Source organism: Diospyros lotus, chromosome 1 (assembly GCF_014633365.1).
Source record: "Diospyros lotus cultivar Yz01 chromosome 1, ASM1463336v1, whole genome shotgun sequence".
NCBI lineage: Eukaryota > Viridiplantae > Streptophyta > Magnoliopsida > Ericales > Ebenaceae > Diospyros > Diospyros lotus.
In genome coordinates, this window is record NC_068338.1 from 31,826,622 (window position 1) to 31,853,268 (window position 26,647).

At 36.0% G+C, this 26,647-nt stretch overlaps 2 protein-coding genes across 7 annotated transcripts in view; one reads left to right on the forward strand and one right to left on the reverse strand.

The window, feature by feature from the left end:
- LOC127797192 (DExH-box ATP-dependent RNA helicase DExH11) overlaps nt 1-15,686 on the reverse strand; it is a 78,151-nt gene extending 62,465 nt beyond the window's left edge. Inside the window, exons 1-12 of one of the 6 annotated variants that reach the window (XM_052329851.1) lie at nt 15,307-15,686; nt 9,058-9,120; nt 8,471-8,728; nt 8,089-8,349; nt 7,917-7,985; nt 7,559-7,634; nt 5,500-5,580; nt 4,866-5,068; nt 4,684-4,791; nt 2,355-2,456; nt 1,944-2,144; nt 1,682-1,792 (exon numbers count right to left, since the gene is read on the reverse strand). In XM_052329851.1, the coding sequence (XP_052185811.1) occupies nt 1,682-1,792; nt 1,944-2,144; nt 2,355-2,456; nt 4,684-4,791; nt 4,866-5,068; nt 5,500-5,580; nt 7,559-7,634; nt 7,917-7,985; nt 8,089-8,349; nt 8,471-8,728; nt 9,058-9,120; nt 15,307-15,441 (1,668 nt within the window). In that variant the 5' untranslated portion in view covers nt 15,442-15,686. Of the gene's footprint in view, nt 1-1,681; nt 1,793-1,943; nt 2,145-2,354; nt 2,457-4,683; nt 4,792-4,865; nt 5,069-5,499; nt 5,627-7,558; nt 7,635-7,916; nt 7,986-8,088; nt 8,350-8,470; nt 8,729-9,057; nt 9,121-15,306 lie in introns of all 6 variants that reach the window. The other 5 variants (XM_052329825.1, XM_052329834.1, XM_052329843.1 and 2 more) reach the window with 5 other exon arrangements.
- A 2,246-nt stretch (nt 15,687-17,932) lies between these two features.
- LOC127809177 (zinc finger CCCH domain-containing protein 49-like) lies at nt 17,933-26,072 on the forward strand. The gene is made up of 4 exons (XM_052347928.1): nt 17,933-18,202; nt 19,804-20,073; nt 20,221-20,444; nt 25,072-26,072. The coding sequence occupies exons 1-4, from the start codon at nt 18,098-18,100 to the stop codon at nt 25,907-25,909; spliced, it is 1,437 nt and encodes a 478-aa protein (XP_052203888.1). The 5' UTR covers nt 17,933-18,097; the 3' UTR covers nt 25,910-26,072.
- Nucleotides 26,073-26,647: the final 575 nt, after the last annotated feature.

Consider the following 26,647-nt stretch of genomic DNA (forward strand, 5'->3'; position numbering starts at 1 on the left):
CCACGAGAATTCCTTCCATTATTATTGATTTCCTCTCTCATTTCTTCTTTTTCTTCAGGTCCTATACCAAATTCGGATTAGAACCTAACTTCAATCTATCCTTGAAATCTATTGCAAATTGCCATTGTGCATCAGCTTGCAGCCAACACACTTCACAGCAAACAGCAGCCTTGTCATCCAACATCTAAGCTGGTGGGAATAATGAGTTTCTTCATAAGAGATAATCAAGTCAATTCCATCCTCATCGCAGTCAACCAACACCAAATTTACAGTATCCAGTCCCTTGACATTGATTGCAAAAGTCTAAGGTCAGGTTTGTTGGTTTGCTGGGGTGGCAGAGACCTAGGGATTTTTTGCCATTGCAGTGCAAGGAAGAACATGAAGCAAGAAAGTTCCTATTTAACCCAACCTAGATTGTGACCAACCAGCAGCAACAACAGTTTACATACCAGGTCGAAACAGATCCAGTAATAGCAAATTAGTCAAAACAAAAGGCTGTGGAATTTTTCCTTCAAATTAGTCAAAACAAAAGGCTGTGGAATTTTTCTTCAGGATACACTAAATTCTTGAAGAGCTTGATGTTGCTTCCTGGAACTACCACACCAGCAAGGGAGTGACTAGATTCACCACGATAATTTTAAGAGGACCCATATATTCACTCCTAGATGGTTCTGAGTTATAACACAGTTCTGACTCTCCATTCAACTCAGTCCAAGAGAAAAATAGAGATCTAGAGTTATAATTGCTTTATAACTTCTTAACTGAGTGTTTTAGTTATTTAGAAACTTTAGAGGATTAGAAGTTTTAAGTCCTTTCTTTCATGATTTGAATTCCAATTTTAGCTATGATTAAGATATTATGCTTTTGCTTTCTTCTTTAGTTTGATTTTTCTCAAGTATATAAATACCTCGCAAGACCAGAAATTATTCAAATTTCAATCATTGAATAAATCGTTATTGAATTACCCTCCCTTTCCTTCTCCTTTTGTATTCTTTCTTTCATCCTTCTTCTCTTCCCTAATTTTTTTTCTTCACAGCTGATTTTCTTCTCTTCATTGCTTTTTCTCTTCCTCGTTCTATTTCTTCTGTTGTGTCATGTTTGCATGTTGTACAAATTGGTTTCACAATATCAACTATTGATGAAACACAACCATATCAATTATCTTTATTCACACCATCTCATTAAACTTTTCCATATGAAGATGGTGTTCAAAATTTATTTCATCATTCCCTCATTATAGGGTTGTGTCAAGAAGGGCATTCGGCATAAAATTGTTGTCACGTTGTTCTTTTGCAAGTATTGTCAATGTGACTTTTAGAAGACAATTGACATTAAGAACGTGTAGTTAATGATGATGGTCTTCTCTTTCTTTTCTTTTTTTTTCTTTTTTTTTTTTTGGGTCCTACAACAATATGCACATTTAGTTATTTGATTGAGGAAGCAAGCAATGGTTAGAAAATCCCAAAGTAGTTTTAATTAGTTTTAAATATCACAATGCAAATGGTATATGCCTTCTTCCTCAAGTACTTTCCCTCATAAAATATTAACCAAGCTCATTAACCAGTAACTAATACAAAGATGGAGTTTAAAACAAATATGTGACAAATAGAGAAATGAGCAATTAAATCATCCCCAGCAACTATTCCCTTGAAACATCAAAATGAAATCAACAAGTCTGTACCGTGGCAGAAAGAAGGATAATATTAATATGCCTTGGAAGCATAATAATAACTTCTTCCCAAACAACACCTCTTTCCACATCGTTAACATAATGCACTTCGTCAAAGATAACCTGCCTCCTCATGTCCAAGGAAATAAAATAACCAAAAATATATATATCAGATAATAATGAAATAAACATAAAAAGGAGTAAAACTGGAGGTAATAAAATAACAAAATCTAAAGTAAGGGAAGTTAATGCAGAATAAAATTAAACCCTTTACCCATTCAATGTCACGTATGATATCAGCACCTCTGTAAAGCATTGACCTTAGTATCTCAGTGGTCATGATAAGACAAGAAGCCTCCGGCCTCAAGCTAATATCCCCAGTCAGAAGGCCAACATCAAATTTCCCACAAAAGTCCCTGTACTTTTGGTTGCTAATGGTTTTAATTGGAGCAGTATATACAGCTCTCGTGCAGTGCTGCATGGCATAAGTATTTCTTGAAAAATCCAAGTATAGAAGTTACATAAAACCAAACAGCAAGATTGGACATGAAGATATCAAGGATAGAAGGGAAATCATCTGATATCAAGGAATCACGCAAAAAGAAAATACTCCTTCAATTATTAACAAATTCATGCATGAAGAAGCACATGGCTAAATAGTGGGGATTTGAACTTAGAATCATACTTTTGATGCCAGAGCAAATGCATATTCTGCAACAACTGTCTTCCCAGCTGATGTGTGGGCTGCAACAAAAACAGAATCCCCCTTTTCAAGGTAATAGATAGCCTGTAATAATTAAAATAAAAATGATGTTAACATGAGCAGCAAATTAAAGAATTTACAGAGTTCTATGCTCTCAACAAAATGCACAGAGAGCATGCCAAAGAAGTAAATAGGAAGAACCTAACATTCCCATCACACAGAGTGATTCGTACTATAATGAAATTAAGTTGACTAGAATATCATCCAGCATATTAGTGCAAACAATTGAGATCTAGAAAACCTTATGCAGAATGGATCTATTAATTTGTTAAACACCAATTGTAGAGAGGTGTAATTAAACAGTGAATATTATTTTTTTTACTCTTAAAATTATTTTAATATCGGGTTAGCAGTAAGTTTTGAATACCATATGAATTAACCACCAATGGATCTACAAGCTTAAGCTCATAGTGTAAGGGGTCCTCGATGGGTCCCAATTAACCCCACTTAAGTGAAAATAAGTATAAAAATGAGGTATGGGTTCAAGGCTTATTTGAAAATTTATCAAAACAAGCATGTAAATGGGGTTAATTGGGGCCCCATTTACATCCCTACCCAAAGCCAGAGGATGCAGATTATGACTTCATCAAAGAATACTTTAAAGAAAATGAATATCAGAGTGAGGTTAAAACAGCAAGAAGGAAAGCTCTAGTCTATCAGAACAGCCCTTACTAGGCACTTTTTTCCTTCTGAGAAAACTTACATATACACAAATAAGAATATCATTAACCTGAAACACCTTAGAGGAGGCAAACCAAGTAAAAATAAAGATAATAAATAGGAAGCTAGAGGATCTCTCTGTCTACAGGCACAAATAAATTACTAAAAGATTACAGAAAGGGAAACAGGAGCAAAGGATTGTCTTAAACCACAAAGATAATGGAACAGGTAAGGTTCCACTCAACCAATCAGTCAATCTCCCTGTGTATCATTAAAAGCTCCATTGTTTTGTCAGGGGAAAAAAAAAAGGCTTCATTGTTTCTTTCACACCATATTGTTTACTTCTAATTAAACTTTTGAGTTATTACAGAGAAAGAAGAAAAGACAGCCCAAAACAATTACTAAAAGAAATATTGAAAAAAATGATTGTTAAATGAAGAATAACAATGTGAGATATGGCCCTGTGCAAGCAAGGTAATTCTAAGTTGTACCAAAAGGAAATAGGGGGAATCGATTTTTCTTCAATTGAGTATTTTTATCTTGTACTTATCAAAAAAGTAATAATAACCCTAACGTGCATTGCATAATATTCTAAAATGAATATGATTACTGTCTCTGTAATGTAATTCAAATTAAATAAAATTTAAATGAACAAGATATCTATCACTTATCCATACCAGAGTTTTGAAAATTGTATTCAATATCATTGTGGCTACATTTCTTCAAATAACATTAAAAACTAGAAGAAACAAGTGTCTTACTACAGTAAGGGCATCAAATACATATCTCATCACCTTATGCTTAGATCTAGTGGACACATCTTGTAACATCCCGTTTGAGCGATATGAAGGACCGGAACAACTTACCCTGATGGGCCTACACGAACTTTCCAGGGAGGTCACCCATCCCTGGATTACCCCAGGTCAAGCACGCTTAACTTGGGAATTCTTTGTCAATATTCAGCCCAAAAGATATCAAGTTGGTGTTGTTTCCTTTCTTACACTATCCTCAATATATACTAATTTCTCTGAGCTCTCGGGGTATTACATTCTCCCCCCCTTAAGCACATGACGTCCTCATCATGCGACCTTACAACTGGTCCCAGCTCTCCCCCGTCTAGTGTCCCCGGTCCCCAGTCCAGTACCCCCAGCCTTTGGCTAGTACACGGTCCCAACACACGGCCCGGGTCGGCTCTGATACCACCTGTAACATCCCGATCGAGCGATAGAAAGGACTAGAACAACTTATCCTGAAGGGCCTACACGAACTTCCCAGGGGGGTCACCCATCCCTGGATTACCCCTGGTCAAGCACGCTTAACTTGAGACTTTTTTGCCAACATTCAGCCTAAAAGGTATCCAGCTGGTGTTGTTTCCTTTCTTACACTATTCTCGATATATACTAATCTCTCTGGGCTCTCGGGGTATTACACATCTAACCAAGGAGGAGTAGAAAAGTCCCTTTAACAAACCACATCCCAAAAACTTGCGCACAGATTTCTTGAAATGTATCCAATCAAAACCTTTCCAACCCAGTGTTAGCAGAGGTACTAGTGCAAACAAATGTCAATAAAAACTTGGAAGCAAAAGTACCTCCTTTTGGAATTTATCAAGTTCAAAAGGAAACTCAAGTGCCATGTCTGGAACAAGTTCATGAAAATGTTCAGCAACCCCTTCACTACCTCCACTAATCGCCCAGGCCTGCAGATAAAGCATTCGTTAACTAATAGCATCACAAGAGACAGACCTAAAACAACTGAAGAAGTTAGAATGACCTCTTTGTCCTGCTCTGCAGCCTCCGCTCCACTATCACTAGTTTCATTCAGTCTTGAAGTTGACCTTCCAGATTCAACTGACAAAATCTCATCCAGGACCAGAGATTCAGTGTCAATACCACCAGGTGCATTTTCCTTATTAGCTTCAGGTTGCAACTCAATAGATTCCTCGTGGACTTCAGCTTCCAATTCTGAATTGTGACCTTTATAGAAACAGCCAGTATAAGCCCAGACAAACAGAAGAAATGGAAAGTCCATTTTGAACCCTAAGAAAGCAAGAAAACACAAAACAACAACAACAACAACAACAAGCCTTAATCTCACAAGGTGGGTTTGGATACATGCATATCCTCATTAAGGCCATTATATCCTATGTCAAAAGCAAGAAAACAGATATTGCCAATAAAAATAGAACACTGATTATAGGTATCTAAACAAGATGGCAACTGTCTGTTGATATCTTGACTTACCAATTTGAGTAAGCTCTACACTGTAGTTTGGAAAATGGCCTCAGATTGAAATTCAAGACAGTAAATTTTTGCATGGAGGACATAAAACAAAGAACATTGGAAGAAACGAGATATAGGCGAAAAATGAAAAGTATAACTTGAAAAGAATCACATCCATAATCTACCATGGTAATGTAGAGAGTTGAAAGGTAGCTGTAGATAAACTGAAGGAATCGGCTTGCTGAGTAAGTTGATTACCACAATCCCTATGCAATTGCAGCAAATGTAACCCCAATAAGTGAGAACCTTTCACTGTTCAATGTGGGATATGTTACATATCAGAAGATTTAAAATGTAAATCAAACTTTATGTTTAAAAACATAAAGACATGGAACAGTCTCACATTAGTAGTTCAAATCTACAGTTTTGTTTCCAAGAACAGTGTGATTTCCAGTCTCAAGATACTACCAAATTAAAGTTTAAACAAGCCTTAATCATTAAAGTCCCAGTAAGCTACTGATTCAAATCATTAAAACCCTATAATAGTCTTCCCAGCCCTTTAGATCACAACTGCAACCTGCAACTTCTCTAATCAAAACCCTATGAGACATATTCTACTTTATAAAACTGTAAACCTAACAACTCCACTTACCCAAGAACCACTGGATTTTTTTCCAGTGTATGCTCTCTTAAGCATGGTTCATAACCTATCCTAGATAAATTTCATTGCAACTTGCATATTGTAAATTTTCACTCCAAGTGATTGGGAATAATTGCAAAAAACCTACTGTTATTGCAGTAAAGCTTACTACAGAACCTCTTTCGCTTAAGCCCAGAAAACTAAGCCTTCTGGAACTCTAAGATCTTGGACTTCTATAAGCTAAAAAATTGTGTTGGATCACTAGAATCACGTTTCATTATGTTAAATCACTTTATTCAATTATTGCAAAAAGTGGTTAGTTTCACTACTATAAGCAAAATGAATATGAAATATTTCACTTGAAACTAGTTGAACCAAGAAAGATAACAATAAAATTGTTGATTCTCCAAAACACCATGCCTTGACTATTTTTTGCACTGCAGTGACAGCCATATTGCTTCAATTTGGTGATGGGCAGAAATTCAAGTGGGTGCATTGGCCCTGGACCTCTCTAAACCAGGAAATTAAGGATACACAAGCGGAAATAAATAAACCACATTCAAAGTCTAAAACCTTGTATTTTGCATCACAATGCATACTGCTTTTGTTTAGGAATAACTTGGCATTCAATAAGATGAAGTGGAAAATTAGAAATAAACAGAGTTCAATCTCCCTATCCATGTCCAATGTAAGAAGCATCTTTTCACAAGGAAACGGGGATTTAAGTGCCTTATATGTGCATGGGGTCAACCACGTGTCATGTACCTTTCATCATGTCATATCAAGAAAAGTTCATCCCATAATGCATCACTAGGTGGGAAAGAAAGGATTTTTTTTTTTTTTTGGAGGCAGGGGCACGAAGCAAAGTCACAACAGGGAAAAGGTTAACACAGCCTTTGGTTCTTCCCATAGGATGCATGGTAAGATAGTGCAGTTCTCTTTTTCTTTTTCACACTGACCAAACAAAAATACCAAAGAAGACAGCCCCATTAAAACAGATCCCAAAAAAAATGCCGGTGGACCAAGTTGATTTCAGGGTCATCCCTACTAAAGATCCATATCATAAAAGTTTAGATCAATAACTAAGTACATTTGTTTGCAGCTCTACCTTATAAGGTTGAACAAAGTTGCAAAAAGTACCTAACCAGCAGTTGTGATTATCTATGATTCACAAGGCCAATTATTTTAGCAGTCCATAGAAACTTTTTGACACAAAATTATGTTTATCAATTTTGGTTTGTACATTAATAGCTATTCATGTAAAATTCATTTCCATGTATGGTCTAGTAACTGGTCAACTGGTTCAGTAAAAAAAAACAATTTAACCTATCCTCCCCAGAGTTCTTCTCCATTAAATATAAGAACTTGAGCTTGGAAGGAAATCAAGAACTGTTCCTATATTAATCTTTAGAAAAAGAAATATGGTTTCTTTTCCATTTCAGCCCTATCTAAATTCCTCCTTCACATCATTCTTTCCAATATCTGCCCCTCACAAAGCATGCATGAGCTTAAGCCAAGCTGGCCTTGGATCATTAGAACTCTTTTCATGTACTCTATACTTTCAAACATAGAAGCCAGAATATTGTAATGTAGATCATACAGACCATCTCTCGCAAATTCTCCAACATCCTCTTCCCATGCTTTCTTAAATAAGTCATCAAACTGCACTGAAAACTCATTCTGCAAATATTTAAAAACATATAGATCAATCAAACACAAAATTAGGATTTGCATTTAATTACATGAGCAAATGCAAAAATCAATAATACATTAGATATAATCATAAAAAACATTTATGTTGAATTATTAAATAATGACACGTATTGATGCACTGACATGTGTGTGTTTATCATAGAAGTTGTAATTCTTCAGTCTAGACATTAATGTATGCATACAATCAAGACACCGAAATGTGTTTTGAATCATTCACCAGAAAACCATCAGTTGACTACAAATACTGACCAGCTTTTCATCAGATGCGCTCTCAACAGCATTTTGGTCCTCACAAACTGTCCATGAGTAGGGATGTGCCTTTGAGGAATTGGAGTAAACATCAAAATATGCTAAGCTGAATAAAACAGGAAGCAAATGTTCTGTTGGGAGTGATTCAACTCTACAGAGCAAGTAAAATTACCTTGAGATCATCAAGATCCACTCCATGCTTGAAGCCAGGAGGAATGGTTTGGGAAGGGCCACCATTAATTACCTCCCATACCCATTCCCCATTAGAGACACCCATAGGAAGAAGCTTCTCCAGGGCTTGGGAATCATCCAAACCACCTGGACGGAAAGGGCGGTTATTGAGGCTTCCCTTCACAAAGTCTTTTGTAGGTCCAGCCATGCGTGGCAAACCAGCAGATCCCTCAGCCCCTACCGTGAGTCCTGATACCTCCCCCTAAAACATTGTAGTTGAAATAACTCACAAGAACAAGTAATACAAGTGCAATTAATTTTTCATCTTAAGAAAACTCGAAATTTGTGCTTAAAAAGAAAGAGACTGTGTAAGAGCTATATACCTGCACCGAGATGGGTTCGCATTTTCCTTTCCCCAATCCATTCTTGGGGTGTCTAAATGGCAATTCCCAAGTGGGAACTACAACAGTCCGGGGCAATGATGGCTCTAGGTGAATTTTAGATTTACTGAACCAATCAAATTCCCATTGCCTTCCAGCTTTTTCTGGAGAAAACTCATCAGCATCCAATCTTGGAAAGAGATACTTCTCCTCTATGTACTCTTTTATAGATTCAGGAGTTTCCCTAGGAAATGCAGGTGGCTGAAGAAAGAGATATATAATAATTAGTTGAAAGAGGAAGTTAAGGGCCACCACAAAATCATTAGTTATGGACCACCTCTAACTAATATTGTGCCACGAATATAAAGTGTAGCAGAAGAAAAGAGCTTCAGTGTGTTTTCTATATAGAACCATACAGAGATTAAGATCTTACTCCAACCAACCAATTTCACATCTTTGCTAGTCGATAAGAAGATTGGCCTGACTTTCACCACTTAATTCCTCAAAAATCTTAACATTTTGTACTGATAACTCCTAATGAAATGGGGGAAACATTTGGTACAGCAATAAGCAAGTTTAGGACTTGATACCTTGAACCTATCAGCTACAGGGATCCTTTTCTCTCCATTCTGCACTACCAACAGCCACAGTTCCTGCTAATCTTCAGACATTGAACCACGTATATAGAGAGGGCGAGAGAGGAAAACCAATATAAAATAAACCACAATGAAATTTTTATTAATTCAACTCCGCCTGGGGATGTTATCTACTGTCGATCTCAAGCCCAGATAAAGGAGAAGGGTTATGTTGATAGCCGACAACCAACATAAAACCTAGTCGGATCCAAAACATGAACTCTAGACAAACTATGAAAGATCGTTAGGGCGTAACCCTTCATAGCGACGGCTACACTACCCGCGTGTAGTGTCAAGTGAGTTAGAGCCGCTGCATCGACGCCCAGATGTAGTGACAAAAGGGTCTTCGCATTTGCTTGGACTGATGCGGGTAAAGAAGTTAATCCAAAATCAAAATCAAAAATAAAATCAAATTCAAAGTCAAAATCAAAATCAAAATCATAGATTAAGGATTGGGTCATGGAACATAGGAACATTAACAGACAAAGCTATGGAAGTGGTAGATGTGATGATTAGGAGAAAAATTAATATTATGTGCCTTGAAGAAACGAGATGGGTAGGGAAAAAAGCAAAAACGTTATCAGAAATTGAATATAAAATATGGTACACGAGAAATGATCGAGCAAAAATGGAGTGGGGATTATTATGGATAAAAGCTTAGTAGATGAGGTAGTGGATGTAAAGAGAATAAAGGATAGGATTATTATGATGAAAATTGGTCTAGGAAGAATGACTATGAAAATTTTTAGTACATATGCACCACAAGCGGGGTTAGGTGAGGAGATAAAAGCAAAATTCTGGGAGGACCTAGAGGGACTCATACAAATGATACCAAGAGGAGAGAAAGTGATTATAGGAGGTGACTTAAATGATCATGTGGGTAGAGACGGAAACGGCTATAGAGCGGTACATGGAGGGTATGGATTCGGGAAAATTAATAATGAGAGTAAGTCTATTCTAGATTTTGTTATGACATATGGACTCATCATAACCAATACTAAATTCAAAAAAAGGGACGAACACTTAATCACATATAAAAATATCACAACAAGCACCCAAATAAATTACTTCCTCATGAGACAAGAGGATTGGTTATGTTGTAGGGATTGTAAGGTGATATCAGGGGAGTGTATGACTACTCAACATAAACTTTTGGTACTTGACGTCCAAGTAAGAAATTGGAAGAGAAAAAATCACATAAAACAAAATCCAAGAATTAGGTGGTGGGATTTAAAAGGGAAGAAACAATTAATCTTCAAAGAAAAATTAAAGGGTAGAAGGGAATGGAATGAAGAAGGACAGGCAAACCAAATCTAGGGGGAAATGGCTACTGCCCAGAGAAGCATGGCAAAGGTAGTCCTTAGAGAGACAAATGGTAGAGCCCCAAACCTTAAGGAGTCTTGGTGGTGGAATGAAGAGGTATAATTGAAAATTAGAAATAAGAAAACTTGCTATAAGGCTGTATAATAGTGCAGTAATGAAGAAAACCTAAAAAATTATAAAGAAGCGAAAAAGACAGCAAAAAAAGCTATTAGTGAAGCAAGGTCAAAAGCATATGAGAATTTATATAAACGACTTGATACAAAAGATGGAGAAAGAGATATATATAAATTAGCTAAAGTAAGAAGGAAAAAAAAAAAGATCTAAACCAAGTGAAGTGCATAAAAGATGAAAACCAAAATGTGTTAGTGAATGAGGGAACGACTAAGGAGAGATGGAAGGAGTATTTCACAAAATTATTCAATAATGGTAGGGACACGAGTTAGGTTAGGACATCTTAGTAACTCCGAAGGGAACGTGAGCTATACATTTTATCGACGCATAAATTCAAAAGAAATAAGACAAGCATTAAAAAATATGAAAAATCATAAAGCGGTGGGACTGGATAATATACCAATAGAAGCACGGAAATGCATGGAAGAAGAGGGCATCTCCTGGGTAACGAAATTATTTAACGCGATCCTTAAATCAAAAAAGATGTCAAATGAGTGGAGGTATAGTACTTTGGTTCTTATATACAAGAACAAAGGAAATGTTCAAAACTATGAAAATTACAGAGGAATTAAGTTAATAAGTCATACCATGAAACTCTGGGAGAGAGTAATAGAGCAGAGACTCAGAAAAGAAACAGACGTCTTGGAAAATCAATTTACTTCCATGCCTGGTAGGTCAACAATGAAAGCTATATACCTACTGAGGCGCCTAATGGAAAGGTATCGGGATTCAGAAGGACCTGCATATGGTGTTTATAGATCTATAAAATGCCCATGATAGGGTTCCTAGAGAAGTATTATGGAGGGTTTTAGAGAATAAAAAAGTCTGAATAGCCTATATACAAACTCTTAAGGACATGTAGCACAATGCAGAGACAAGAGTCAAAACATGCAAAGGGGACTAAACCGTTTAAAATTACAATGGGCCTGCACTAAGTCCAAACTTACTTGCTTTAGTAATAGATAAACTCACTAAACACATTCAAACAGAGATGTCATGGTGTATGTTATTTGCAAATGACATAGTGTTGGTGGATGAAACAAAAGAAGAAGTGAACACTAAGCTTGAGTTGTGGAGAAACAATTTAGAATCTAAGGGATTTAAATTAAGTAGAAAGAAAATAGAATATACGAAATGTAAATTTAGTAAGAATGCAAGAGTAGAGGATATTATAATAAAATTGGAAAACCAAATCATACAAATAAATACCATTTTTGATATTTGGGATCAGTGATTCAAAAAGATGGAGAAATTCACGAGGATGTCACGCATAGAATTAAGGCAGGTTGGCTAAAATGGAGAAATGCATCAGGGGTGTTATATGATGGTAAAATCCCATTCAAACTGAAAGGAAAATTCTATAAGACAGCTATAAGACTGGTTTTGTTGTATGGCTCAGACTGTTGGGCAGTCAAATACCAGTATGAGCAAAAGACGAACGTAGTAGAGATGAGAATGCTAAGATGGATGTGCGGCTATACAAAAAAAGAAAAAATTAGAAATGAGGTTATTCGTAATAAGGTAAGAGTAGTGTCAATCGAGGAGAAAATGAAAGAGATTAGACTAAGATGGTTTGGTCATGTGAGAAGAAGACCAAGAGACGATCATGTGAGGAGAGTTGATGAAATGAAACAATTAGTCAAAAAAATAGGTAGAGGTAAACCCAAGAAGACTTTGGGAGAGACATTCAAGTTTGATATGAAGTGTATGGGCATAAATGAAGATATGACAAAAGACAAATACATGAAAGTCTAGAATTTATGTAGTCGACCCCACATAGTGGGATAAATGCTGGATATGTTGTTGTTGTTGTTGAAATTTTTATTAATTCGTTATAATAGTTTGGTTTTAGACTCTGATGGAAGATGTTGGCAGCAACCTCTAAAGACGTATAAGATGCATCTTAAAACTAGTTCTAAGGCCTAATTGGGATGATCTGGGTGAAGAATAACCCTCTCAGGGAAGCTTTGTCAAGCTTAGTTTTGATGTTTTAGGCATCAGGGGTATTTTTTTTTTTTTCATTCTACATAACATCTGGTAGGGTCATTTGTTTATATGTTTAGATTTTATTTATAGTTAGATTTTAGTTTTCCTAGTCTTATTATTAATAGCTAAAGTTTTGGTTAGTTTTCCTAATCCTATAGGAATAACATTACTAGAACTCTATAAATAAGATTATAATCTCTCTTTTTCATTAGTGAATGGAACAATTATTGCAGTTTTCTCTAAGCATGCATGCTTTCTTTAAATTGTGTGATGCAATTCTAACCCTAGGTGTGATGCCTACACAACCCTAGGTGTGAGCCCAAAAGATATTTCTCTCTTTTTCCTAATCTTTCAATTTTAGATTCTTGTTTTCATAACCCTACTTCCAGACCATGTTTTTAGACCTTAAAATTCATATTTTCAACCTTCTTTCACCCCTAGGTTTCCCACCAACAGGCTATATATCTAAAACCTGGAATTTACTTTATTCATTGTAAATAATAGGAAATGCCTGTTTCAATTTGTTGCTTGCTTCTTTGAATTTCAGGAGGCAAAGAAGCCAGATTTACAACTTCCAATCCTGCTCTGGAGGAAGCCAGATTTACAATTTCCAATCCTGCTTTGGAGGAATGTACTGTAATTGACCTGTGTTTCAAATCAGCAGTCACAATAGTATACTTTTTTCATGGTGCTCTGAATGTTGTTGAAACAGTACATTTAAGTAGCCTCACATTTAAAAAGCTCCCCCAGCACAAACTTCAATTGATGAGATCCCATGCGGATCAAGGAGTGTGAGCAGTGGAATAAACATATTCTGGCATCTTACTGGTTTCCCCCTCATCTTTTTCCAAAATTTCTTGCCTAGTCTAGCCCCTTCTGATTTTGAAAGAAGTTAAATAATACTCTCGGGAAATAATCACACAAATAACTACTTAAAAACTTGTCCTTGATGCAGTATGCTACAACCCATAACTGAAACTTAGAACTTTTCAAATGTCACTCTGATATGAGCAAGGACCACCAGATATGGCCACCCTCCACGTGTTGTTACAAGGTTGGGCCCCCAAAAGGCATCCCCTCTATGAAAGGGGCACACCCTAAGCATAAGGAGACATCTACATCCACATATTCATTCAAACACACATACAGCATATCATATTTATTGAATAGAGTATCGCTACTCTCTTTCTATATGTGTATAAATATAAATATATATATATATATACATTTTTATCCACTATTCATACATCCACATTATCTCTCAAGCTGACTTAGCATTGGAGGGCCTCTTAATGGAAGATCCTGACCAATCCTTTGTTTGTCTTGCAAGTACACCAAGTAGCTCTAGACAGCATCCCATTAGTCCAAGTCCTGCAGGCTCAATTCATTGCTTCATCATGCAACTTTCCATTTCCACCACTTTGAGTTAAGAAAACAGAAAATGATAACCCCGCGACTTTTTGTATGCTTCAATGCAAGGAGCATAGTTGACACTAAAGAAATATTTCATTATCCTTCCAAGGAAGTAGGATAACAAGTTGGATTGATTATCATAAATGCATAATCAACAAATATGGCACAAACCTTTCCTCCTAATTTCATGTATTAGATTTAATTTGAAAAATCACGTGTACACAAACATTTTCTCTTACGAGGGCAACCCTGGTAGCAGCCATAGGATTTCTCCTTTGAAAGTCCTGGATTCAGGTTGTAAAACCTCTTTGCAAACCAAAGGAAAGGTTGCTTACAAAAACAACCCTCCCCCAGCTCTCACAAAGTAGGGAGCATTATCTACTCTAATGTTATTTCTTATTATTTGATTTTTGAAATTTTCATTCCCATAAGAATAGTTTATGCTTCCTTATTCAAAGCGTGCCATCTCATAAGCCATAATTTCTAGTTCTATAAATGGACAATGACAACTAGGTGCATCCATGGCAATACTAACAAAGGTGAAATGTTCTATAATGGTGAGAATTTTGATTATTTACTAGTTGATCAATTTATCTTGATGTGTCTTGGGGAAAATGTAAGATTAAACATCTTAAAATGATTGCATTTTCACTTATCACCATTATAACAGTTGGGAATGGTCAAGGGAGGTGCTCTTTGCTTTCATAACTGCTTCATGTTGCTGTTTTGTTTTTAATTTTCCTTTTTGCATGTTCTCAATAGAAGAGTGAGAAATTAAGAAACAATAAGTGAAGAAAGAACATCGCTGAGGTGGTAAAACATGTCCTTTCCTCCTAATACCAATGGAGGTGACTGCCTGGTAGAATAGGTGACTTCCACCAGGGGTCGCAAATTGTCCCATGCCCCTGCACTTAAGACACGGTGTGCAAAGCACTCAATCCACACCGGGTATGTCTAAACCACTTTGTATCCCTCGGGCCGTGTACCGCGCACAGCCATACCCCATTCAAAAACCATGAACCCCATGTCCAATCTGAGCTCCTACCAATAGTCCCCACTTCACCCTTTTTATTCATCGAAAAAATTAAGATAACCACGTATAAGTGTCATATACAAGTACCAGCCACTATTCCATCCGTCCCCGAACAGAGAAAAAGAGGCAGTCGTTAAACCCTGTTTAAACCCTAGACGCAAATCCAGCAAAACGAAAAGAATCCGGATAAAATAAACTGCCCCATACTAAATTCAGTTTACAAAAACGATGTGTGAAAATAAAGGAAATGCATCGGAAGGAGAGACGGAAACACTGACTGGCACAAAATCGGGTAGAGAGCTGAGACCGTTGGGGCGTTCGAGTGGCGAGAGGGGTTCGACCCTGAGGTGGCCACTGTAGCCAGTGAATCCGACTCGAAAGGCGAGCTCCTTCGCGGCCACAATCCTGTCCATTTCAATCTTCTCCGCTTCTCCGGCGAGGCGCTTCGCCACTCCGGGTCTTCGCCTTCGGGAGACGTTGATTTCGAATTGGGCTTATAATCTCGTCCTGCGAACCAGGAAACCGATGTTCGGCGGCGATCTGGACTTGATGCTTCTTCGCCACAGTAGCACTCTTCTGCAAACGGCAAGGATCTGACGGGCAATGAAAAGGATGATTCGTTACTTTGGTGAAATGTTCTTGGGAAATTTGCAAAAATAGGACCTTCTGTACTATATTTTTGTAAAGTAAGATACTTTACAAATTTTTGCAAGTCTATGATTTTTTAACGTGTATCGGATAAAAATACTCTTGTCTTTCAATTAACTCTCTCTTTGTTATTTTTTTTTTTAATAGTGCTTATTTTTCATCGCTGATTAATTTGTTAAGAAGATTTTCAAAGTCTATCACACACCGTGATTGTGCGTTTTGTTTTCTCCACCTAAACTACTATTATATTATGATGAGGGAAAATGTCATCGGATTCATAATTACCCGTATATCCCGAAAATACAATCACTAATGACAAAGATATGTGTTCGTCGGGTGCCAGTCTAATGTTGCCATCCACCATAAGTTTAGGAGGGACGCGTGACAAATACAACTCAACAAACCAACTAACCTTTTGCTCAACGAAGATTCTCCGAATTTCTCGACGTTAATCATCGTTCTGAAAATCATGGAGATGGGGATTATCTTGAATCCCTCGAAAACGATTATCATATCCAGATCTCCAATATCATAGCTCCACAAATGATGGGATCTGGATCCTGAAGGTTCGGAAAAAAAAATCTTATACTGACAATAGGATAATAAAAAAATTAACCAATACAGACAAATGATTCCTCTCTTCCTTGAGTTTTATAGCTACGTACTTTAGCTTGGATAATTATGTTAACTAACTTGAACGTTGAAGTGATCACGGGGAACGAGTCCCCGACTGCGTTTTACAAGTACTTGGTCTGAGATTAAAGAAGGTAATCAGCTCTGCATCATCGTATTCTATTTTTTTTTATTTTTTAATGATGCATCTTCTTCCTCGTTGATTAATTTGGTGAAAAAATAAATAAAAATTCACCACACACAATGCCCATGCATCTTGATTTTTTCGCCTAAGTTGTTATTATATTATATATTTTTTACTTATTTACTTTGTACAAGTTATTCGTCAAACAAGCACAAAGATTATTCAAAGACATCAGTTTTAGATATTGATTATTGATAGATGTTAGTTCGAATATATCGATGCAAGTTCAAACATATTGGTTCAAATATATCAATTAAAAGATATTAGTTATTGTTTAACTGATGTATATCAACAACTGATATATTTGAATCGATATATAAGGCTTTTATTTAAGGCTCTTGAAATACTTTCAAAAGTCAACCTTATTCATTATAAAAAATTAAAATAAATTTTTTTTTATAATTTTTTTAAATAATTTATAAATAAACAATAATTTAAGGCTGACTCTAGCTACACCGTTTATAATTAATAATTGATAGTGTAATTAAATTAAATTAGCTTTGTCTCTGGTGTTACTATCTTTTGGGCGATAACAGATATAAACCAATTTAGTATTTAAATCATTTTATATATTTTATCTTGTATTTAAGTGTTATAAGTTATATAATAAAAATTATTTATGAATTTTCTTAAGATAACATTTGAGTGCTCAACTTAAATGGTGGATTTTCATAAATATAGCATAATGTGAAAATACAAAGAGAGAAAAATAATTGAAACTCATTAGAAAATGTGGTTACTTTCTATAATTAATTAAGCTATTTGCACTAAAGATTAATACTATTAACTTCTATCTAAAAGATCAACAATTGTCTATTTAATAAAAAGAATCTCTTATTTTTAACATAAGTTTGGATAATTCACATTATTAATATTTTAATTGACGTAATAATTGTGTAACTCGTTGGTTTACGAATAATTTACAAATCAATAATTTTAACTTTAATTACTAAGTCAATAATTTAGTAATTTAAAATAAATGAATTTAATGCAATATGGGTACATATGTTATAAAGCTTGAATTGTCAACCCTTAAAAATATTTCAAATTCTAAAAATGAATTGTATGCCAGGGGTGATAGGAAGGGGATTTCCTCATATATCAATGCAATTATTATTTATATTATTATTTGAAAATTGAGAACTTTTTGAAATACCAAAAAAACTGAAAATAAAACATAATAAAGGACGTTGACTCAACCGAAGAGTCAAAGTGTTATAATCAAAACCAAACAAGAAAATATCAAATATTGCCTCATCAATAGCTATTGCTGTTGATCAAATTAGTTGATTACAGTAGCAAAATTGTAATTTTAATTAAAAAAGCAAAATAATTAGGTTGGCCGCGTTAAACTCGTCAAAATCATATATATATATATATATTTTATTCTTTATAAACAGGAGCAAGTCGGTTTACGCGGGTTTAGGACCGGGTTTGGGCTCGAGGTGCATTCGGTCGTACATTACCCGATATCTGCCTCCCGGGCGAACTCCTTTCGCTCTCCAGTTTCCGTCCCCGCCTCGCAGTTTGCATCTAGGGTTCCAAATATATTTGGACGGAGCGAGGACTTTGGAGCGGCTAATCGGTCGGAGAAGAGCCAAACCATGGCGCACAGGTTGCTGAGAGACGTCGAAGCCGATGGGTGGGAACGTTCCGACTTCCCCATCATATGCGAGTCGTGCCTCGGAGATAATCCGTACGTTCGAATGGTAATATTCTAGACACTCCATTAGAGCTTAATTTTAATGTTTAATTTGAGGTTTTGAATGACAAGTTGAAGTTATCTGATTGTCTTCTCAACGTAAAAATCACTTTCCTATCTACGAACCCAAGGTTGATTTATACCGTGGAAAAGTTCGAAACTTGTATGTAGCTTGTGTTGCGTGAATTAAAAATGTTAACTAGGTTGTAAAAGAACTCTCGCAATTGATTATCCGATTCAGGGGGAAGAAGTGGGTGGTTTGGGAAGAGAGCAGTACCAATTACCATCTGAAGGGATTTCTTAAGTGCTATCTGATTCAGCAGGAAGCCTCAAGCAGCAGAAAATAGCTGATAACAACGTTTAGATTACTATATATTAATTCGTTGATTTTTACCTGGAGTGTTTTTGGAATAACCATCGACCATCTGAACTGTCCAACTCTTAAAGATTGGGTAGCACCCGTCGGAAGGCTGGTTTCAGTCATACAACAGTTACTTGGGGAATGTAAAAACAGGATGTTGTCGAGAGAATATCCAGTTAATCAAAGAGTCAACAAATAGCTGGCAACAATATTTACTGGTTATCATCTATTAATTAGTATTTTTTGCCTCGGAATTTTTTGTAATAACCATCAAGCTCTGAATATTTCGGCTCTTAAAGATTGGGTAGCACCTATTGAAAGGCAGGTTTCATCTCTATGATGGCTACTTGGAGATTGTAAAAGCAGGATCTGTCGATATAATACCTGTTCAATCAAACAATCAACAAATAAAATTATCCAGTGTCATGGTAATATAATGGAAGAAATGGGTAAAGATACTATTTGAAAACAAATAAAATGAAATTTTCCCACCAGACAACCACAAAAGAACACAAGAGTTTACATATGAAAGTAAAAGCCAAGGGACAATCCCTGATAAAATTTCATTATCGACAGTCAATGGATATAAGAAGTTAGTTTCAGATGGCCTTACATTAATGAAATATCAATTCCTTATAACTTTACAGTGAACATAGTAGAATACGCAATAGGCACCAGACTTCTAGCATAGAACGCATCACATCAAATATAAAGAATTGTAGTGAAACTTTTGTGTAAGCGAATTTATTTAATTAATTAGTTGAAATTTTTTCGAATGACCAGATCATGGGGATGCAACAAAAGCACAGAATGTGTTTACAAGATAAACAATTGCAAGGTAGGTTTTGGCTGTTTTTTGTACCACCATGCACATATGTGTTTTTGTGTAAGCCTATCTGTTTAGAAAGAGAGTATAACATGTTATTCTATGAATCTCTCCAAGGTAGTTTAAAAAGATATTATGGTTCTATCATACAAAATATTCAGCAATTGTTAATTGGAGTGGGAGCCTGATTGCATCTTGCCTGCTGTTCCTAATTACATGGATGCATGTTTGTTTTATATGTTTGCCTTGTCAAATTTGTAGTTTTAGTCTCTCTCACCCTCTCATCTTCCACTAATTTTCTTATTGGAATGTACATATCAGGCACAAGTAATTTCAGGAAAGTGATGTTGAATTGATTTTCAACTTTAATTTCTCTGTTTGCTATAATTATATTTCCATTTGCATGACTTGTTGATTGCAGACAAAGGCAGATTATGACAAGGAGTGCAAAATTTGCACTAGGCCCTTTACAGTTTTTAGGTGGAGGCCTGGCCGTGATGCAAGGTATAAAAAAACTGAGATTTGCCAGACTTGCAGTAAGTTGAAAAATGTTTGCCAAGTTTGCCTTTTGGATCTCGAATATGGATTGCCAGTTCAGGTTCGAGATACTGCTCTCAGTATTAATTCCAATGATGCCATTCCGAAAAGTGATGTGAATAGGGAATATTTTGCAGAGGAGCATGATCGAAGGGTATGTTTATTTATCATCAATAGTTTTTTTGTCAACTACAATGTGATGCCTCCCCCCCCCCCCAACCCCCCCCAAAAAAAAGAAAAAAAAAAGAATGAATAAATAAAATATGTCTATGGCAATTAAAGTGCTTATACTTATTTGCAGGCTAGAGCTGGTATAGATTATGAATCTTCATTCGGCAAGGTAAGGCCTAATGATACTATTTTGAAGCTTCAGAGAACAACACCATATTACAAGAGAAATAGAGCACATATCTGCAGTTTCTACATTCGAGGGGAATGCACAAGAGGTGCTGAGTGCCCTTACAGGCATGAGATGCCCGAAACTGGAGAGTTGTCACAACAAAACATTAAAGATCGCTACTATGGGTATGCGCAATGGCTGACAGTATTTATTCTCATAAAGTTCACAGCTGACATTTTTTCCCCCTTTCTCTTCTCATCATCTTATTCTTCTATCTTGTGCATATGCCTGCATGCCTGAGGCCAATTGATGCCTATGAACCTTACATCTCCTTTTACAGCTTGTTTGGAATCTTCAAAAACTCTAGAATTGGAATTCTAATTATAGAGTTTTAAGAAATTCTTATGTTTGGAATAAAAAAAGTGTAGGAACTGGAATTCCATTTACTTTCAGAGTCTGGAATTAGAATTTTCTCATCTTACTAGGTTTTCTTACATTCTCCTCATTTTTTATGTCCATATTTGTGACATTAATTTTCTTACCTTACCTTAAAAATTTATGAAAAAAATACTTGTTAAAATCGTATTTTTAACATTAAATTCAGTTAATATTTTGATTTATTTTTTTATTTTTAATGATAAAATGGCATGGTTATATATTTGATGTCTATGTAATCTTATTTTTGACACTTAATATCTTAATTAATATTTTCTACAATACAAGAATATGCAATTCAGTGTTATTTATTTTATAGAGAATATTTAAAAAAACTAAAATTAATTGTTTAATGTTATACATTTACTATTTTCTATTTGGTTGTTAGGGGTAAAATTGGACAAACCACTTCGTTAATTTCATTTCCATCTTGTTTCAAACATAAGAATTGGAATTTAATTATAATTTTTAATGTATTGTTCCAAACGAAATAATTAAGAATTCTATTTTTGTTTGAATCTTTAAAACTATGGGATTGGAATTATGATTCTGTTTGGAATTGATTCCAAACAAGCTGTTGGGTAGTTGTTCCAAAATACCACTGCTTTTGCTATAAAATCTTATTTTGAAAGTTATCCGCTATATTAGATAATGCTACTACATCATGTTGAAAGAGGAAAGGCAAAAAAAGGAAGACAAATGTAAATAAAAAGAGTTAAAGATGAGAAAGATTTGTCATCAGTTCCTATCTGTTAATTGTCTTAACAAGTGAAATTATGAACTAATTATTGGCATGTATAATTGTTAATTCACTTGTGGAACTTCTTAGGTCTTTGCCACTCTAACATCTATTCGCAACACCAAGCATTAGTTAATCACCCTTATTATTTTTTTTTTGTTTTTTTTTTTTTTTTGGGGGGGGGGGGTGCAGTTGGTATTTTTTTGTGGAGTTTGAGAGATACTTTACCAAACTTGGTTTTTGTTGCATTAGCAAGGAAATGTTTTTTTTTTTAAGTTTTAAGTAAATATCATAGGAATTGGAAGACTTCAATAAGGGGGAGGTCCTTTACAAAATAGGCCAAGAAGTTGCAGGGCTACCTATCTAGCACAATAAGTCATCTATGAATAAGGCAAATAGGCCAAGAGGAACTCAATTTTAAGACAACAATTACAAGCCTTAATTCCATTAGGTGAGACAACGACGTAGGACAAGAAGAGTAGATTTTAGGAATTAGTAGTGTTGTTTTATTTACTTTATTTATTTCCTATTTTTACTTTGTTTCCTAATTTCTTTTGATTTCTTTTGTTTCCATTAGTTAGTAGAATCTTAATTAGATTGGGATTATAACTTTATCTATTAGTTGCCTATAAATAGTCCTTAAGGTTGTGATTGAAGGTAGCTGTGATTATTGACATTAACTATTGATATTGATTTGAGTTTTCGAGTTTATTCTCATGTTCTTTCTTTTGGATTCTACATGAGCCGGCATGAATTATGGCTCCGACCATTTGTACTTGGCCATATAGTAAGGCCATTATATTTCATTATCATATTCAAGAGTTTTTAACCAATTTGTCTATGGTTGTCCTTTACCTCTATTTCTACAAACTTCTTTCATTCCATCCATTTGCTTCATTGATACATTTATTCATTGTTTTCCCCACGTTAAAACTATCTCAATCACATTCCCAAATCTCTTCTCAATAACTCTTAATCTTATTGTGTATAATCTCATCTAAAGGGTGCATTTATTGTTCTTTTCACATGTCCAAGCTATCTTAATTGCACATCTCACGTTTTATCTTCAATAACTCTGAATCATATTATGCATAATCTTACTTTTAATTTTGTTTTTTCTTAAATGACAACATTGCCATCATAACATCTTTATATTATATATGTACACGTATTTCACACATGTTGATGCTTAACTGCTCAATATTCTAAGCCATATAACAATAATGGTCTTATAGTCTGTTCTCTTATAAAATTTTCTTTTAGCTTTAAAGGGGTCTTATGATCACGTAAAATATTGGATGAAATTTCCTAGTTTAATATTGTTAATGTATTCAGTTAAGGTAACTTTTTTTTTTTTTTTTTTAAACAAGTAAGTTGTAATTCTCATCAAAATGCCAAGGTTGTGAACCTTGGATGCTAAAGAGGTTGGTTCTCCTCCAACAACAGTAAGCAAAGGAGATCATATAGAAAATGAACCTGTCTTTCTTCCATCTCATCAAGAAAAAGAAGTAAGGGAAGTCATGGAAAAAGACAAGTCCAACAACATAAAAGGCAAATGATAAATCCTCCTTTGACAACAAAAAAGGGAAACGAGATATCTTGTCTTCAAAATATAGTAAAGCATACACTTCAGAAGCATGTTTGTTGGTCCATAGGGGTACCAAGCTTTAGGGTCATTATTCCCGGTCATCTCCTTGGGTTTGAAGCCAGATCCTCTGCCCTAGGCATAAGTTCCTTCCACTGAACTAAAAACAAGCCTGTCTGTTTCTTTCTTTCCATATGCATGACATCATACGAGCTGGGGTGATGTTCCAAAGTAATCTTCAGTGTCTTGTCAGATAGCTTCTAGACCTTATAGTAAACAAGTTTGATACTGTTGTTGTCATTACCCAACTAACCACAAAAAGTGCTAGAAGATATCGTAAATGTTGGTCATAGGCACTGTAACAGAAGATAATTAACTGACTCTGCTTTCACAGGTAGTACTAATCAGCCACAGAAGATATTCTCTTTCTCAAGTTGTCGTTAGTGAAGATAGAGCCATGTGAAGTCATCCATGCAAAGACGGTTACCATGGCTGCTTCAACTTTCCAAATAACCTTCCAAGGAAAGTTATGGCATCTTTAGTTTTGAGTACTTCATAAAAGGACTATACAGTAACAGCTCCATCCACTGATGGCGCCATACACGACTATTCTCCCACTGTCCAATGGTGGATTTCACATAATCCAAAGAAACCTGTATTAGAATCCAAGATTATGATTAAGATTGGTGACCCAATGATTCCCTTTTTGAGTCTGATAGAAAAGATCTTTTACCCAAGCATGTCTTTTCTTTATGTCTATGCCCAAGCTATTTATGATACTAGAGTTTTATCCTTGACCCATCCTGACTTCAATGGGTGAATGTTTGGAGATGAGATCCCAAACCGAAAAAATGACTTTCCAAACTACTAGACTCATGTGTGGTCTATGACTATCTGTAGACAGGTTACTCCACGATCAACCATATTCTCTTGTTACCACTTCCTATAGAAACTATCAAATGTGAATCTTCTAGTCATTTTCCAAGATCTTATTGTACACAGACTTTTCTTATTTCTAGGTCTCCAGCTGAAAAGTGCTATTAGATAACTGTTAAGTGGGAAATTTTTTGACAATGGTAAATATTCAGGTTTTTTTTGAGTGGGCAAATAGCATCTCAAAGTTATATAGTTTTCCATCTCTTTCTCTCCCTATTTTTCTGATGAACATCATATCATTGTCATCACAAGCCTTGATCCTACTAAATGGAGTTTTGGCTACATGAATTTTAGAACTCCAACCATCTCTAGAACTGATGTTGAAAGATTTGGCGATTTCTGCACTGGCTTTGTACCTTCGCAATTCTCCTCTTTTATCTGGGCTTGGGACCAGCTGTGGTGATGAAGAATACCTGTAATGGTTTAAATGTTAAGGGGATTGCTCAACCTGCAAATTCTTTTGCCTCACCAAATTTTTTTACTAACCAAAAGTTAAGCACTTTTCATTTGTGCATAGAAAATCATGCCCTAGTTTAATCTCAAGTAGGTCAAGTTATGTGGTGAGCAGGAGGTATGAGTTCCTAATCAAACTTTGGTCGGGCTCTCCATTCCTTCCAACAATATTTGTCACGTGTGATGTTTTAGTATATATTTTGTTCCTACTTGACCTGGCCTATTTTTTTAAATTTTATATTATGTGAAATTGCTTCTTTCCATGATCACATGTTATAGCAATAGTCATCTCTCCTTGCAGTATATATGAGTTTGATGGACTTCTCTGTTACCTCCGTATCTCTGTTTGGCAAAGTGTCTGCATATAAGCGTGCTTCCCTTCATGAAATGAATTCTAAACAAGTGGAAGAAATATATCTATCTATAAGACAACTCTTTCATTTGAACTGTGATATTTAGATGCAGTTGGTGCATTTTTTTATCACTGAATACTTCAGACTTAGCAAACTTTTTGAAGTTGGAATTGTTGTTTGTGGTCCCAAATGTCCGACTTTGTTGCTATGGAAGTGATTTTCACACACTCAATTCTCACATGCTCATTCGCTTTTACAGCAAAACATTTCTTTATGATCTTCATTTTTGGTTTATTTTAAAATATTTGCAGAGTGAATGATCCTGTGGCATTGAAGTTATTAAACAAGGCAGGTGAAATGCCCTCATTGGAACCGCCCGAGGACGAGAGCATAAAAACCTTATACGTAGGCGGGCTTGATGCAAGAGTGACCGAGCAGGACTTGAGGGATAATTTCTATGCTCATGGTGAGATCGAGTCCATAAAGATGGTGCTGCAACGAGCTTGTGCCTTTGTAACCTACACAACCAGAGAAGGTGCAGAGAAAGCGGCCGATGAACTTTCAAACAAGCTAGTCATAAAGGGTCTGAGGCTGAAGCTGATGTGGGGTAGGCCCCAGGCACCAAAACCCGAGGGTGAAAGTTCTGATGGAGCAAGACAGCAGGCCGCCTTGGCTCATAGTGGGATGTTGCCAAGGGCAGTCATATCCCAACAACAGAACCAGCTACAACCACCCGGTACTCAGGACCAGCCTCCACAGATGCACTACTTCAACATTCCTCCTCCACCTCAGCAGGAGAGGACATATTACCCATCCATGGATCCTCAGAGAATGGGTGCCCTCGTTCCATCCCAAGAGGGAGCTTCCAATGCGCCCACAGGAGCAGCTGATAACAACGCTGATTCTGGAAAGCAGCAGCAAGGCCAGCATTACGGTTACCAAGCGCCGCCACCACCACCACCTCAAGGTCAATTTCACCAGCCATTTTATCCACCATATGGGTATATGCCGCCGCCCCCACCTCTTCCTTACCAGCAATATCCTCCTGTGCCTTATCACTCGACTATGCCTCCCATGCCGCCCCCACCCCCACCCCCAGCGGCTCAGCAGTATCAGCATTCGGAACAACCAGGATCATCACAGCAGTGATACGGTTTATGAGAGGTGGTATTTTTCTCGGTTCTTGTACTTATGGTGGATGGTTTACTCATTGCCGGTCATTGTGCTTTGGATGAAACCCTATATTTGCTTCTTGTGTGTAATGCCACCATCCTGCAGTTCGTTGTCAAAAGTTTCCGGATCTTTTTGTTCATTTTTTTCTTTATCGTCCTATTTGGCATGATTTAACTTTTATCCGTCGTATTTTTGTCCACAATTGTTGCCGTGCTTGTCTATATTATTTAACTAATTGGTGATCCCGTTCCCGTTGAAACTTTTTATGGTGAAAACTCAAGGCAAAAATGAGGTTAAAAAACCACGCAACGTTGGAATGGGGTGCCCGGATTCATGCATCTGTTAAAAAGTTGTTCTCATTTTCCACTCATTCTGGTGGATGCACGTTGCGCTTGAACAGTGGGTCCAGGTTGCGCGTGGCCAAATATTTCTATTTCAGCAATTGGGTTGAAATGTCATGGAAAAAGTAGGATTTTTTACACTTATGTTCATTTAAATAGGAATGCGATCGATCTTGCAATATATTATTATGCGGTTGAGATGATTTTTTTTTTTTTTTCCCTTCTCATCTTGGCTAAAATAGCATTGTCCAATTTGGATACTCTTACCATTATTAATTCCGCGTGTTGTCAATAACATGGAATTAGTCTCAAGAAAAACATTATATTATTTTCTTTTTAGAGGTAGCTAGATGGATGCACAACAATAAGATTA